Source organism: Ascidia mentula, chromosome 9 (assembly GCF_947561715.1).
Source record: "Ascidia mentula chromosome 9, kaAscMent1.1, whole genome shotgun sequence".
NCBI lineage: Eukaryota > Metazoa > Chordata > Ascidiacea > Phlebobranchia > Ascidiidae > Ascidia > Ascidia mentula.
The window spans coordinates 6225993-6239940 of NC_138574.1; the positions used below are offsets into that span (position 1 = coordinate 6225993).

Here is a 13948-nt window from a genome sequence, read left to right on the forward strand (position 1 = left end):
AATCACAAATGAAAGTTTAAAATTGATATGCCTCGTTCATTCTCTTTAAAAACGATACGTTTTTATGACCTTGGAAATAGATAATATAACTAGCCTTAAGGGTGCCTGACTCTAATGAGGGTGGCCATCCATAACATCATTTTTCCTGACATGTTCCGTAATCCCAAACAGGGCATCGTGACGCACAAGTCCTTAAACACACGGTCAATATTTTTGCTTCATAAATTATTATAATGTGACTGCTATAAATCGTACTCTTCGGCCTTAATAGTTGAAGCAGTGGTTCCCAACCTTTCCTGGTTTTCCTAGAGAATTTCTGAAGATTTTGCTGGGCCCAATGGCGGCAAACCAATAAGAGACCGCCATGAATTCTGCAATCAGTCTTTTTATCTACATCTAGACGGGGAATAAATATCAACAAAAATTTGTGCTCTCTATATAGCATTACATTACTGATAAACTGCATGGTGAGATGTTACCAAAGTTAAAATAAACAAAAACTCGTGGCACCCCTGAAAGCTACAAATTGCCCCACAGGGTGCCGCGGAATCCCGGTAGAGAACCACTGAGTTACAGGACCTGTTGACAGTAATGCCATATTTGGCCTTAAACTCGTTTTTTCAGTTACAGTAGGAAAATTTTATGGAGATCACATGAAATTATAGGTGAAATCTAGACTATACGATAGAAATATCTGTGTTTCGAAGCAAACAAGTGTGTTCGTCCTCCCCCCCACCTCTTTCATTATCCGTGGTCCTCTCGACTGGGTTGGGCTAAAGACCGTAGCACCGCCTCTCGTGAGGCCATGTTATAGGCAATGGTTCGTCAAGCGTATGATTCTTTCAAAAATTTACATAAAAATATGACAAAATAGTCTATGCAACAACCAATAATCGCTGAGCTTACCTGAAGGTTAATCCAGCGTCCCCCTGCCCATACTCTCGCATTCCCCATCTTTTTATTGCTGAAATACTTTGGGCAAAAATAAACCAATGAATGAATGAATAAATGATCGAAAATTTGGGATAATTTGTTTTTCTAACCAAACAACATGTTTTGGGCCAGCTAACAATCATGAATTGTACGACTACAAGTTAATTGCCATTCCATATTTTTGCTTTGATATTTCACTTTGCATGTATCTGGTTTTGCGTGATTTTAAGAAGAAGTTAAACGTATAGATGAGATGCAACGTTTAGCTTGACCCAACATATGCAGTTGTCATTGTAGGTAACATCAAAAATCACTCATGCATAACACTGCCTCACTCAACCATAAGAAATTAAATTTGCTAATTTGGCCTATCTGACGTCATAATACTACAAAAATGCATTCACTTCTGCCATGCTTAGGCAAACTTATGTTGTTGAGGTGGTGTGTCACGTACAGTTGCTGTTAGGTTTATTGCGTTGCAGTTAAAGTTCACCGATTATATTTCAACAAGATGGCAAGGTAAAGAATAAATAATTTGTACAGGTAAAGTTTTCTTGACGAAAAAACGTTTTTGTGCTCTGGTTCGCAATCTATTACGTGAGCCACTTGATCTGTTTCGTCATATGTTGGGTGTGATCGCGAATGTGTGCCAAATACACGCCGGAATTGAAAAACACAGTTTGCAACCACATGTAGTGTGACGATAGCACGGTGCCAGACAGGCAAAATTCTGCCTGTATACTTCGTGTACGATATACACAGAGGTGAGTTAGTTTACGATTATTTTAAACTGATTCTTTGAAAAAAACATTTTGGATAGTTTTAACTTTAAAGCATGCCACGACATAACTCAAACTCCTAATAAGGATAGCATAAGTACACAAAAGTTATGAGTTGTTTTATCAAATTCTTATTCCCGCATTTCAATCTTTTCCGTTGATATCTCCTCGGATTCATCATGAACCTAAAATATAACCAATACCAACTATGACAGCAATTCTATGTTAAGAACACAATTGTATGGATCCTTTCTTAGTCTAGGACAAAGTACACAAGCCCCAAAACTATCTTCAATTTTTTCATTTGGGCTTACTGAGAATAATTAAAGAAGATACGAAAACTTTATGAGACGCCTTGGGGCTTTTCTTTTTTTCTAAGCTTTATTTTATGTTTTTAGTTTTTAATCAAACACCTTCCAGAAGATGCTATCCTCAAACAGCTCGTGTTTTTGCACGTTATCCCAAACAGGAAGTTTGAGCAAACAACCGGTAAGTGCCCCACCAGCTAAAGCTATTCCGCTGGACACAACCAACCCTCCAATTTGATAACCAGCTTGAACTGCTGGTGTTCGACCACCACGAACTACCAACGGGTATCTAAAAAGAGAAAATATCACCAACACCACAGGAATCAGCCCGTACTATTTGTTGTTACCAATGGATTGGCCAAGTATCCAAAATTACTTGACTTTAATATTTCCGTAAATATAAGTTACTTTTTTATATATACTTTATACTAAAAATATTCTGTATTTATACAAGTTGAAATCCGAACTGTGGACTTTTATGAATAAGAAACGAGCTACCACCGAAAAATCTATCTTTAGTGTAAAAGTGTCTCTGGGCTTACGTGTCTTGATAAGTTTCGGGTGTGGCCATAGATATCACAATCGCACTTGCGACAGCTCCAAGCATTCCCGGAAGTGCATGTAAGTTGAAAACACCGCACGTATCGTGTAGTTTTTTCTTTGTCAGTATAGGCTTAAAATACAAGCGGGACACATGTAAACAAGTTGCGGATTACCACATATTTGCTAACGTAGCCACTGGCACTTTAATTTTTCATGTAATCGTATGTAATAACGAATGTCAGTAAATAAACCATTGCATAACGCCGCCAAATCCGATTATACAAGGCAAAGTAAACGATAACGGTTACTATTCAAAAGCGCCGTAGCTCACGAAACCATGTAGGCCCATTGGCCCACTTAACTAACACTTCAATTGGACGATAAATAGAAAGGCCGTTTGTGGTTACCTGTAAGTAGGAGTATCCGAGACAGGAAACCGTGGATGCGGCACAACCAAGCAAAAGAGCCCCAAATGGATTAATTATAAGATCCGCACATGCCCCCATAGCAACTCCACCAGCCAAGGAGGCGTTTTGAACGTGAACCTTAATTATTTAAATGATGTGTTTAATAACATTTTAACACGTGAATATTGCTTTTTAATTCTTACCATTTCAAACTTGCCTTTTTTGTTTATCAAAGCGGATATAGCAAATGTCGTAACAACACATGCGGACAAGCTCAGTACGGTATTTACTACCGCACGTTGGCGTCCTACACCAACAGTCGGCGAGCCGTTAAAGCTGGGCCAGTAAAGCCACAGAAACAGAGTTCCTATCACAAGAATTCCTGGTATTAAAGTGTCTGCGACGGTAATTTAAAATGAGTGCTACCGATTATAGCAGTGATATCGGATTGGTAAGTCGAGTCTTCCTTTTCACATTTTGTTTGGGCTTCCCTGTACAACAAACGAGCAACTCCAACACCAAAAAATGCGGCAAATCCGTGAACAAACATGGATCCACCAACGTCAACAACCTGTGTGACAGGTTAATTTAAGTGTCAAATAACAAACTTATAATGTAGTCTTACCTCCATTATTCCCACCCCAATATAAAAGCTCAAGTTGTAAAATACCACCTCAATTGTTGCCATTATGGTAAGTTGAGTTGGACTTGTAACTCCAAGGACGGTGCAATACGAAATTAAAACTGTAGCAGCAGCAAAATCCGCGTCAAGTAAACTATAAATTAGTATATTGCTTATTCCATTTTTGCTTGTACGTGTAAATAGGATAGTTCGTTAATGTGTAGTAGCATAATGCACATATTTTTTTCTTAACAGCATAACCAACTAATTCAACCCTTTGGAAACAAACTTTAATAATATTATTTACCTTTTAGTGTTGATGTAAATTTTTGTTTCCTGCGTTCCTATTAGAGCGAACCAGCCATTGACCAGAATCGACCATTCAATGACGTAACATGTCAACAGAAAGTTAAACGCTGCAGAACTGTAAGCATATTGCTTTAAAAACGTCAGCAAAAGTCCAATACCAATCACCACTATCACGTGAACATCTTGGAAAACTGCACAAAAGAACAATAGAAAAATATAAATCGAATCTTGAGAACACACATTGTCCGTACATGGATATAAGTTGTTAAAATTGGCAGTAGTTTCCTCTGTTAGTCTTTTTGCCTCGGTGCTGTTCGTTTTTGGAGCAATAGCTGGGTCATATTCAACAAAAATCCCAAACAGAACAATGCAGATCACCTGCGCTGCAAGAAGAATTCCACTTTCTTTACCCCTTGTGCTTCTACGCGAAACAGAAAAACATATGTATTTGTGTGATACTTATTCTAAATTAAAAATGATTACCCCATTTTCTTGAAGAAAACGATCCTAAACTGCTTGTTTCCTCAACCTTTTTGTCGTGAAATGAAACCCGCCGTTTGTATGCACGCTACATGTGTTTGTCTTTTATTCAGAAAAAAGTAACGCGCTAGAAAAAACGCACATGTGGCAATTCTGCGGGAAAGAAAGACAAGGCCATCTTTCATTTTCACACCAGAAAAGTCCCGGTATTAACTGCTTGTTACATAAATAAACAACGACAGATTGTGATGTGCGCAATTTAAGTAAAAAAAGAAGACAATGTATCCCGTTTTGAATAATTCATAGTGCCGGAAAAACAATACAAAAATAGATTTTGCCTGTATGACGTCATATAAATGTAGCAATATTTGTTGTGTTGATGCAGCGTGCTTTAAAGTTACTGCAAGGTTTGTTGTGCTGTAGTTAACCGATTTTATTTTGAATAAAAGGGCAATCTGAATCTGATATCTTACATCCAAACTCAAATCCCCAGTAACCACATTTCTGATGATGCAGGTAAAGGTTAGTAAAAATGCATTGGTTTGGACAGGAGGTCTTCAATAAAACGCCTGTAGTGCAGAATTATGCGTTTAGGCAAAGCAGAAACAATATCACCTTGAACGTCTTTTTTTGAAAATTGACGTTATTGTGGTCCATGGATCACCAGCACCATCTGAACCTCTTAATTCAAAGAAACAGGGCGCTGTGGTCAACATGCCTCATGGGATTCTTCACTTAAATAACCGACGACACCTTAAACCCTGCACAGGCACACCAATACTACCTGAAATTCTTCTAGGCTTTGGACATTTGTTTGAGAGGTGGGAATATTAAAAGAGCGGCTACAATGGTTAATGTTACAAAGAAATAATCTATTGAACAATTTGTTGCTGACGCTGCTAGACAAAATGTTCAATAAACTTACAAGTTCGCGTTTTTCTTGAAACTTACAAGATCGAGTTTTTTGCCTACGCGCAGTTTTTATAGTCGCCAGCACGCCAAACCAGGGAAGGGTGCAGCACACCAGAGTCCTTTCAAATTTAAGGGGACCGTGAAAAGAAAAGGGGACCGACTTGTTTTTTCTCGAAACCAAGGGATGTCTATCGTAAATGTTGGGTTCCACCTATAAATTTATCTGATTTTCAAAAAAAAAAGGTTTTCGCACCGGCAAAATCTTTTTCTCTCTGGTCACCAATTACACTAAACGAAGAAATTATTGCTGATAACGCTGTGTCCTTTGACACTATTATGGCCGAGCCCAATCCGACACCGTAAAATTTAGAACTAGTCAGTCTTTCACATCATCAGTGTTTGGAGTTTCCACAGTTGTGCAATGGAAAGGTGCTGTTACTTATTGGCATTGTGGTTCCATACGCATAGAGTCTTGGTGATGAGAACAGGAAACAACAAAGCGTTACCTGCAAGAACACTGCTTGGGTGGTCTCTCATCGGACCGCCTATCTGTTATCCTGTTGTTGATGATATTTTAGTGTACTTCCAAAAAGGTGAATCATGAAGATAGGAATTCCAGCAAGAGCCTGATGACATTCCCTTCCCCACAAGAAGGTCCTGAACATGATGAAAGACTCGGTAAAACAAACCGAGTGACACATTTATTTGCCATTTTTGATTTGCAAAAATGAAGTTGGCTAGCAGCAGGACAGCTGTTCTAGTAAATTTAAATTCACAAGCATCGTTTATTCTCTTTAAAAAAACACTTTCCAAAAATAAATCAGGATTTTCCCCGACATGTTCCGTACTTTAGTGTTTAAATCTGCGTCGAAAGTAAATGGTTAAGGTGCCCAATAGTCCGGGATTTTAAACATTACATTGTGCTACAGGTTGTATGTTGGTAATTGCCAGTGGTAAATGAAAAAATTCTTACCGATATGATTGAATTTACACGAAAAAAACAACAACTTTGATTTCGTTTACTATGTGAGATTCCTTAAATAAGTGATTGAAACTACCAAATTTATGTTTATCATGACTGTTTAGGACACACCACTCGTTGACTACTTACCGGAGCGCCGTATTGACAAGAATGCTTTTACTGGACCGGCGTTCCCGCAACGTCACGACGCGCAATGAGTCTTTATTTATAAGGCATTGGGCCTCAGAATATGCTTAAGATATAAGTACATCACATATACACAAGGTGAAGATTAACCACATAAGCTTGTGTAGCCACTAGCACTTCAGCTTTTCATGTAACTGTATTAACTGAATGTCACCGTTGCATAAAAAGTCAATCCGATTATAAGAAACAATCCTGCCTCAAAAATGCCTGGGTAACGGTTTTACTTGTCGTTCACTAAACTGTGTATTTAACCAACTCTATAGAAAGTTAATAAAAAGCATAGTTCTCACACCGACAACTTGGGTTGGGTTTTGGATAAGAGCACTGAAATTCTTGCAAAAAGTTATTCCTGGGCCTGGCCTAGATTGCTGCCAAATCTAATTTTTTTAGAATATATATATATTTTGCCTATATGGCATCATCAGTATTCTATAAGCAACAAACAAAACAAGAGTAATCGTATTGCTTAAAATCAAAAGCACACATGTTTACTTACATGCACTTAACATCCAGACCACAATCCTGCACGAAACCAAACAACCAACTCTCAAACGGTCGTTTAAAGAAATGAGTACTGTGGTTGCCTGCAAGCAGGAATATCCGAGACAGGAAACCGTGGATGCAACACAACCAAACAAAAGGGCGCCAAATGGATTAATTAAGATCCGCACATGCCCCCATAGCTACTCCACCAGCCAAGGAGGCGTTTTGGACGTACACCTTAATTGTTTAAATGATGCTGTGTTTTAAAACATTTTTAAAGCTAACAAAACACGCGATGAGCCGTTAAAGCTGGGCCAGTAAACCACAGAAACAGAGTTCCTAGCAAAAAGAATGCCTGGCATTAAAGTATTTGCGACGGTAATCTAAAATGAGTGCCAACCGAATAGCAGTGATATCTGATTGGTAAATCGAGTCTTCCTTTTCACATTTTATTTGGGCTTCCCTGTACAACAAACGTGCAACTCCAACACCAAAAAATGCGGCAAATCCGTGAACAAACATGGATCCACCAACGTCAACAACTTACGTGTATATACAATTCATGGAATGTAACCATGTGACAGATTTAGCAGGTAAAGATAGGCTGAAAATGCAATGGCTTAGATAGGAATTCTTTAATGAAACGCTCAGTTACTACCTGCTTAGGCCCACAAATTTCGAATTGAAGTTGAGCATAAAAAGCGTTTATATCATACATGTGCGGTTTTATTTGGAGCACTCTAACGTGACAGCGCATGGTACCGGATACCAGTTTTAAGTGTCGAAATCTGAGCGGCTTACAAACAAAAAACAAGGAACGTATTTTCCAGATATTTTATTATGGTGCAAAAATACAGTGATAAGCGTCTGTTTGTTTTGGTACAAATCTTCGCAATTTAATTTCTTATCATTGGAATCGTATTAACTGCAAGTGTAAAATTCATTCAATTAAAAACAATTCGAAAAAAATCTCATGACTTGCATGCAAAGGAAAAATAGCTTTAAAATCCCATGAAATGTCATTTTGAGAACAAATTTGGTAAGACTACAAAAAATACATTTAAAACGCACCTTTCAATCACAGCATTATAAAATATTATTTCATCAAACGAGGGCAACAATCAGCTATAGATTTAGTGGCATATAGTAATTTATAACTTTCCTTCTGTTTGTTTGCAGAACAAATATATATGTGTAAACAATACGCTCATCCTATACTTTTTCGGCGGCAAACTCAGAATAACGATCAATCGAAGAATATAGTGACAACTACGGTCAGTACTAATTATTTTATGGTGAACCGCGTAGGTTATAACACTCAACGTTTTAATATAAACGTTTTATTTAAAAGCGCTATCGCACACTTAATTACGCATAATACACTAAACAGAGAACAAGGCCGAAATTACTTTCTAAATAAATTGCACTACAATACTGCATCGACTAAAGCTATAGTTGCTATTTTGTTTTGTATCCATTTGGGTGACGAGATTGCCATCGCCATAGATCGACACACATATCGTCCAAAGAACGCGTGGCTTTCCAGTCCAAAAATTTCTCGGCCAAACTTGCGTCTGCGTAAACGTTGCCGAGATCACCTGCAATCAAACATTAACAGCTTTAATGGGACGTTTATGTTGTCAGTTCAGCAGTCTGGTCCAAAAAGATGACAGTGTTTGTACAATAAAACCTAACATAACAAATACATAACGTAGTTTCAACCTGGTCTTCGGGGGGCAAACTTGTAGGGCACTTCACATTGTGACGCACGCTCGAATGCTTTCACGGCTTCAAGTACTGAATACCCACGTCCTGTGCCCAAGTTAATCGCCTGAGTATTAACTTGTGTTAGTGCGTTAACACATTTCAATAATACGAAAAATTTAGCAACCTTTGAACCTTCGATTTCTGGCATTTTCTTGAGAGCAGCTATATGACCCTTGGCTAAATCAACAACATGAATAAAATCTCGAACACCAGTTCCATCATGCGTTTTGTAATCATTTCCAAACACACTTAGTATTGCAAGTCGCCCCACAGCAACCTGTCCAAGGTTTACAGAGTTAAAAATAAAAATGTTCTCTTTGTCATTATTTTTCACAAAACAAATTTGTGACCTTACAGTCAGCTACAACAGTGTCTTCTTTTAAATACATTATGTGTCAATGTCAAAAATATTTTCAACGCTGACCTGTGCAACATATGGCATCAAGTTACTGGGGGGGCCTTGTGGATCTTCACCAATTAGTCCTGATATATGAGAACCAACTGGATTGAAATATCTTAGAATTAAAATTCTCCAATCATCTTCGGCTTTAGCCAAGTCACGCAGTATTTCTTCAATAAAGAACTTAGTTTTTCCATAGGGGTTGGTTAGGCCTTTTCCAACTGGATGTGATTCATCGACTGGCAGTTTTACTGGTGGTCCTTCAGAAGTTTTTAAAATCATGTTTAATAAGTTACAATTAAAAACTTGTGAAATAAATAAATACCATAAACAGTGGCTGAACTGCTGAACACCATAGTTTTTACATTGAATTCCTTCATGCACTCCACTAAATTGATGGTTCCTTTAAAAAAACAAACAATTTGATTGGAGTATATTTAACAGAGTTCATCATTAAATCATTATTACCTCCAATATTAACTTCATAGTAGTCCATAGGTTTTTCAATCGACTCATTAACAGATTTTAGACCTGCAAAATGCATTACTGCAGAAAACTTGTAGCTTTTAAATAAAGCCAAAAGCTTGTTTTTATTCAACAAGTCAATGTTTTCAAAAATAACTTCTTTTCCAGTTATTTGCTTGACTCTTTTTAGACTTTCTGGCACCTGTTGAATTGAATGCAAAATATTTGGTCTTCTGTAGTTTGGACAAATTACAACATTGCACAGAAACCTAAGAGATGTAAAACAAAAGATTTTTTCTTAATTATGTTACAATCCTATTCCATGTGTCACTGCACAAAAGAATATTGTGGCTGTATTAAAAATATCAAGAATCTACAAAGCCAATACTAAAAGGTAACATGTTTGAGTTGCTTTCAGTCAATAAACATGCAAAGAACCTTCATGACAACATGTAGTTTGGGTGTATTCGGGCAATTATGGAATAATGTAATACAATGATAGTCAAAAATTAGCATTGAAATGAAAGGAACACAATATAAAGATTTGATAAAGATTGATAATTTCTGTTTACAAAATTTAATTTGACCAACCTGTTTATCTTCACATGTTGAATTGGAGCAGTTGTCTATGACCACAGGTTGATATCCACTTTCAATCAGTTCAACCACAGTGTGACACCCTATGTAACCAGCACCACCAGTAACTAATATATAGTCTTCCATATCACAGGGTTTCTGTACAAAAAAGATCTGTTACAGCATTGTCTACACCAGTGCACTGGTGGCTTAGAATGGTCACTGAAGAAAAATCGGCAGTTAGCAATCAGTGGTCACAAATGTTATGCAACCCATGATATTAGATTAAATTGAATTTTTATATTTCATGTTTTGAGTGTAAATTAAATTTTGAGAAACTACTGTTGTTACACCAGCCTCATCCATTACACAAACATTTTACTAAAAAGAATGTAAAACATAGTTGTCATAATTTTTTTGCAGATTTGGCAAGGGTTTTTGAAAACCAAAGTCTTCCGGGAGCAGTACAGAAAATAAAGTTAGAAAAACACTGATGGTCTGCACTAAAAAAATCAGTAATGCAAGTCCAGTGCAATGATCATTTATCTGACTCCAAGTCTTTTCTAGTTTTCTTTATGTAACTTCCATTTAGATATTTAATGCAATGCTAATTAAATAATCAACATAAATATTTTTTGAATAGTACCAGCCTGATAAACGTTTGTTTATTATGTTCGGAGACAAAAACCACAAATATACCTGACATGTTCTTTATTTATTTAACTAGAGAAAAAAACATCATAGGGTAATTGCCTTTTTCACCCCAAAGCAATAAAAATATGCTTTCAGCTGTGGCACTGAAGCGCTATCTACAAGACAAGTAAAGCTCTTGAAAGAATAAAATAATTTGCAATAAAACCACGAAACTAATTTAAAGTGACACGAATGATTGTGCGCTTGTTTGCGTGGCAGTATCTGCACTGGGTAAGCCCCGTTTTAAAAAATACGTTGACTTTACCTCTTGACATTTTTGTGTTCGTTACAGTTTTTCATAGTTCGAAGATATGACATGTACCGCCGTAAACATAATTTGCGAGAGAGAGACAGCAGAGAAATACGCATAATAAATTTGATATAATGTAGTCATCAAATAGGAAGAAGCGAGATCAAGCTCGGGAAAGCTCGTGCTAATAAAGTCGTTTACTTGTCAGTCTCTTACAAAAGCAGTGCACCATCAAATTGCATGTATATGTTCTAAAAAAATATACGATAATTGGTTTATGTTTTTCGTTGACAAAAATCGTAGACTAAATATTATAATATGGACAATGCACAAAAATTATATATATTTTATGTTATTGTTTTGTTATTTACAGACTAAAAAAAATATGCAATTGAGATTATGAGTGCCCCTCTTATGACAGTAGTTTCAATTGCAGCAACTGTGACAAATATACTTCTTTTTTTAAGTGGAATGTAAGTAGTATAGTATGGGTTTAATTACAATACTGTGATCGGTTACACCACAGCTGTGTTTCTTTGCAATAATATGCTTTCGGGGAGCAATATTTCCTTGATCAATTTAACTTTTGTGGACTGAATGCTGAATTTTGACACTAGTATTAGATAAAGTGAAGAATATACCAGATGCAATAGTATTATAAGCCAAAAATTTAAGGTTTTTTGGATATGATGGAAGGTGTCTGTAACATATATTTTATGTATTTTTCAGTACAAGTTTTTAATGGATAATTTTTGTTTCAGACAAATTATTTGGAAGATTTATCAGCGTTCTAGTTCCCATGGCTACTCCATTCTTCCATTTATGACATGTTTTGTCAGTTGTACTCTGTGGCTTCGTTATGGTGTCATATCAAAAGATTTTACTATGATCATTGTAAATCTTATTGGATCTGTCATTGAGGGAATATATTCTATTGTCTTTTATATGAATACAAAGCACAAGGTTGGTAGTCAACCTACATGAAATTAGCCAAATTGACATTATTTTCTTTAAACAGAAGTCTGTACATCCTACAATATTTGGACTGTTAGTTTTTTTAGCTTCTGTATTGGCTTATTCCCAATATGGAAAATTTACGAGAGATGAACTTCTTCAGCGCCATGGTTTCATATGTGCTGCTTTTAATGTTATCAACTATGCTGCTCCACTAAGTTCTGCAGTAAGTTTGATGGTGTACATTTGTTGCTTATTCATTTTAAACCCACTACAAGCTTTTGCCTATTGCCCCTGCTGATAGGCACTGAGGTTTTATGTCAAATATCACAGATACCAGTTTTAAAGTTAACACTTTTCATGTCATTGTTTAAAGTTTGCTGGAATTTAATAAAAAACATGTCTATTTGTTGATGAAACTTCTAATATGCTTGTTTAGGTTTCTGTCATCAAGATGAAATCAACGAAAAACATGTCCTTTGTTCTTTCACTAGTTTATTTTCTTGTGGCAGTTGAGTGGTATTATTATGGCTACCTACACAAGGACAATTTTATAAAGGTCACATTTCTTTGGGTTTTTGTGACTTGTAATTGCAAAGTACTATTTACACTTACAGGTTCCAAACATTTTTGGAATAATTTTGGGTATGATACAACTCAGTTTGTTTGCTTTTTATCCATCATCAAGTAGCAGAGTTATAGAACCAAAGAAGGCCACAACCAGTGCGGAAGCATTCTGATGATTGTATGTTTGTGTGTTTTTTATGCAGTATAGTTACCATGATTTTAACAACTGTAGCGGTTTTCCGTCCTGAATGGGGATATGAGTTTTTTGCAGTTCTTTTTGTAATTCGAAGAAACAGGTTTGAAGTCGTTACCAAAGTGAACTGGATGTGTTTGTTTGATTCCATTGTGTGTCAACTGTGAATGACCCTGTCACATTCTTACCTGCCTGTACCTTTCCACTTGTTTCATAACATGCAAAAAGGTGTTTCTATGCATTACTTTGCTTGCTACTAAGTTGTAAAATATAACATCTTGATCTGCGGTTTGACAAAAGGCAGTTCCTGTTTTATGATATTTTCTTTCAGTAAAACCAACAAAAACATCTCTACATTTGAGAAAAACAATTTTCCTTTTAAATTAAATTCAACAGCATCAAAATCATAAAATCAAGCAACCGTGCTAACCTTCAAATTAGTTTTGCTTCGTCTTTTTGAAAAGGGTTGATAAATTCGTGACGGAGCCGAGAAAATACACGGCGAGTCGCATTCCGACGAAGTGGCTGGACTTCCCTGGTCGGTGTCCGGGCTTGAAGGAAAATCAGTGCTCATGATACAAAATTACTCTAAAGTTAACTGACGAACTAATTTTTTAGAGGCCTGTTGAGCAAAAAAAAAACTTACTGCCACGTACGGTAACATGTTCACACCATACAGACTGCCTGGGGCTATCTGTATCGGGTAAACCTAGCTATTCAAACCGCCGTCTAAATTATTCTAATTTGTTTCATCATTTGAGAGCAGTATTTTGATGTATTTGAGGTGTAAATTGTGGAGTACGCACTACAGTCATACATCGCACAAACTACAAACACGAAACATTGCATCCTGAATTATTGTCAGTGGTTCGTCGTTCATGTTCGAGATAGATAAACCGTGTTGACAGCAGAAACATTATGTATCACACTCTAAATTAGAAGCTGTGCTTTTGTAACAACAACCGATATTGTTTTAATTGCGTTGGCTTTTATATTTCTCATTGTATGCTCACTATTTTCAGTGATGTGCTCCAAAACTACTTAAAACTCTTGTTTATTTTTCCCAAAACATTTCTTTTGGTTTTGGCAAATCTGACAAACCAATTTTTCACGTTTTTGGGAACGGAAAACTGGTTATA

General features: G+C 36.5%; 3 protein-coding genes across 5 annotated transcripts; 1 reads left to right on the forward strand and 2 right to left on the reverse strand.

Moving 5' to 3' along the window:
• Positions 1-1409: 1409 nt before the first annotated feature.
• LOC145913124 (ammonium transporter Rh type A-like) lies at positions 1410-7008 on the reverse strand. 2 transcript variants are annotated; one of them, XM_083000667.1, is made up of 10 exons: positions 5800-7008; positions 4153-4284; positions 3900-4092; positions 3596-3746; positions 3397-3541; positions 3174-3337; positions 2971-3108; positions 2563-2693; positions 2126-2309; positions 1410-1897 (listed from the first exon to the last, which is right to left on the reverse strand). In XM_083000667.1, exons 1-10 carry the CDS (start codon positions 5828-5830, stop codon positions 1844-1846), a joined length of 1323 nt encoding a protein of 440 aa, XP_082856793.1. In that variant the 5' UTR covers positions 5831-7008; the 3' UTR covers positions 1410-1843. The 2 variants fall into 2 exon arrangements, with proteins under 2 accessions (XP_082856793.1, XP_082856792.1); XM_083000666.1 differs by having other exon boundaries at positions 4153-4322; positions 4385-7008.
• Positions 7009-7791: 783 nt separating this feature from the next.
• LOC145912969 (UDP-glucose 4-epimerase-like) lies at positions 7792-13428 on the reverse strand. Its single transcript, XM_083000448.1, has 8 exons — positions 13240-13428; positions 10168-10311; positions 9580-9778; positions 9437-9514; positions 9136-9371; positions 8836-8988; positions 8667-8775; positions 7792-8542 (listed from the first exon to the last, which is right to left on the reverse strand). The coding sequence occupies exons 1-8, from the start codon at positions 13381-13383 to the stop codon at positions 8403-8405; spliced, it is 1203 nt and encodes a 400-aa protein (XP_082856574.1). The 5' UTR covers positions 13384-13428; the 3' UTR covers positions 7792-8402.
• On the forward strand, positions 11467-13215 carry LOC145912970 (sugar transporter SWEET1-like). 2 transcript variants are annotated; one of them, XM_083000450.1, is made up of 5 exons: positions 11467-11568; positions 11857-12058; positions 12117-12275; positions 12489-12608; positions 12667-13215. In XM_083000450.1, the coding sequence occupies exons 1-5, from the start codon at positions 11495-11497 to the stop codon at positions 12787-12789; spliced, it is 678 nt and encodes a 225-aa protein (XP_082856576.1). In that variant the 5' UTR covers positions 11467-11494; the 3' UTR covers positions 12790-13215. The 2 variants fall into 2 exon arrangements, with proteins under 2 accessions (XP_082856576.1, XP_082856575.1); XM_083000449.1 differs by having other exon boundaries at positions 12114-12275; positions 12667-13212.
• Positions 13429-13948: the final 520 nt, after the last annotated feature.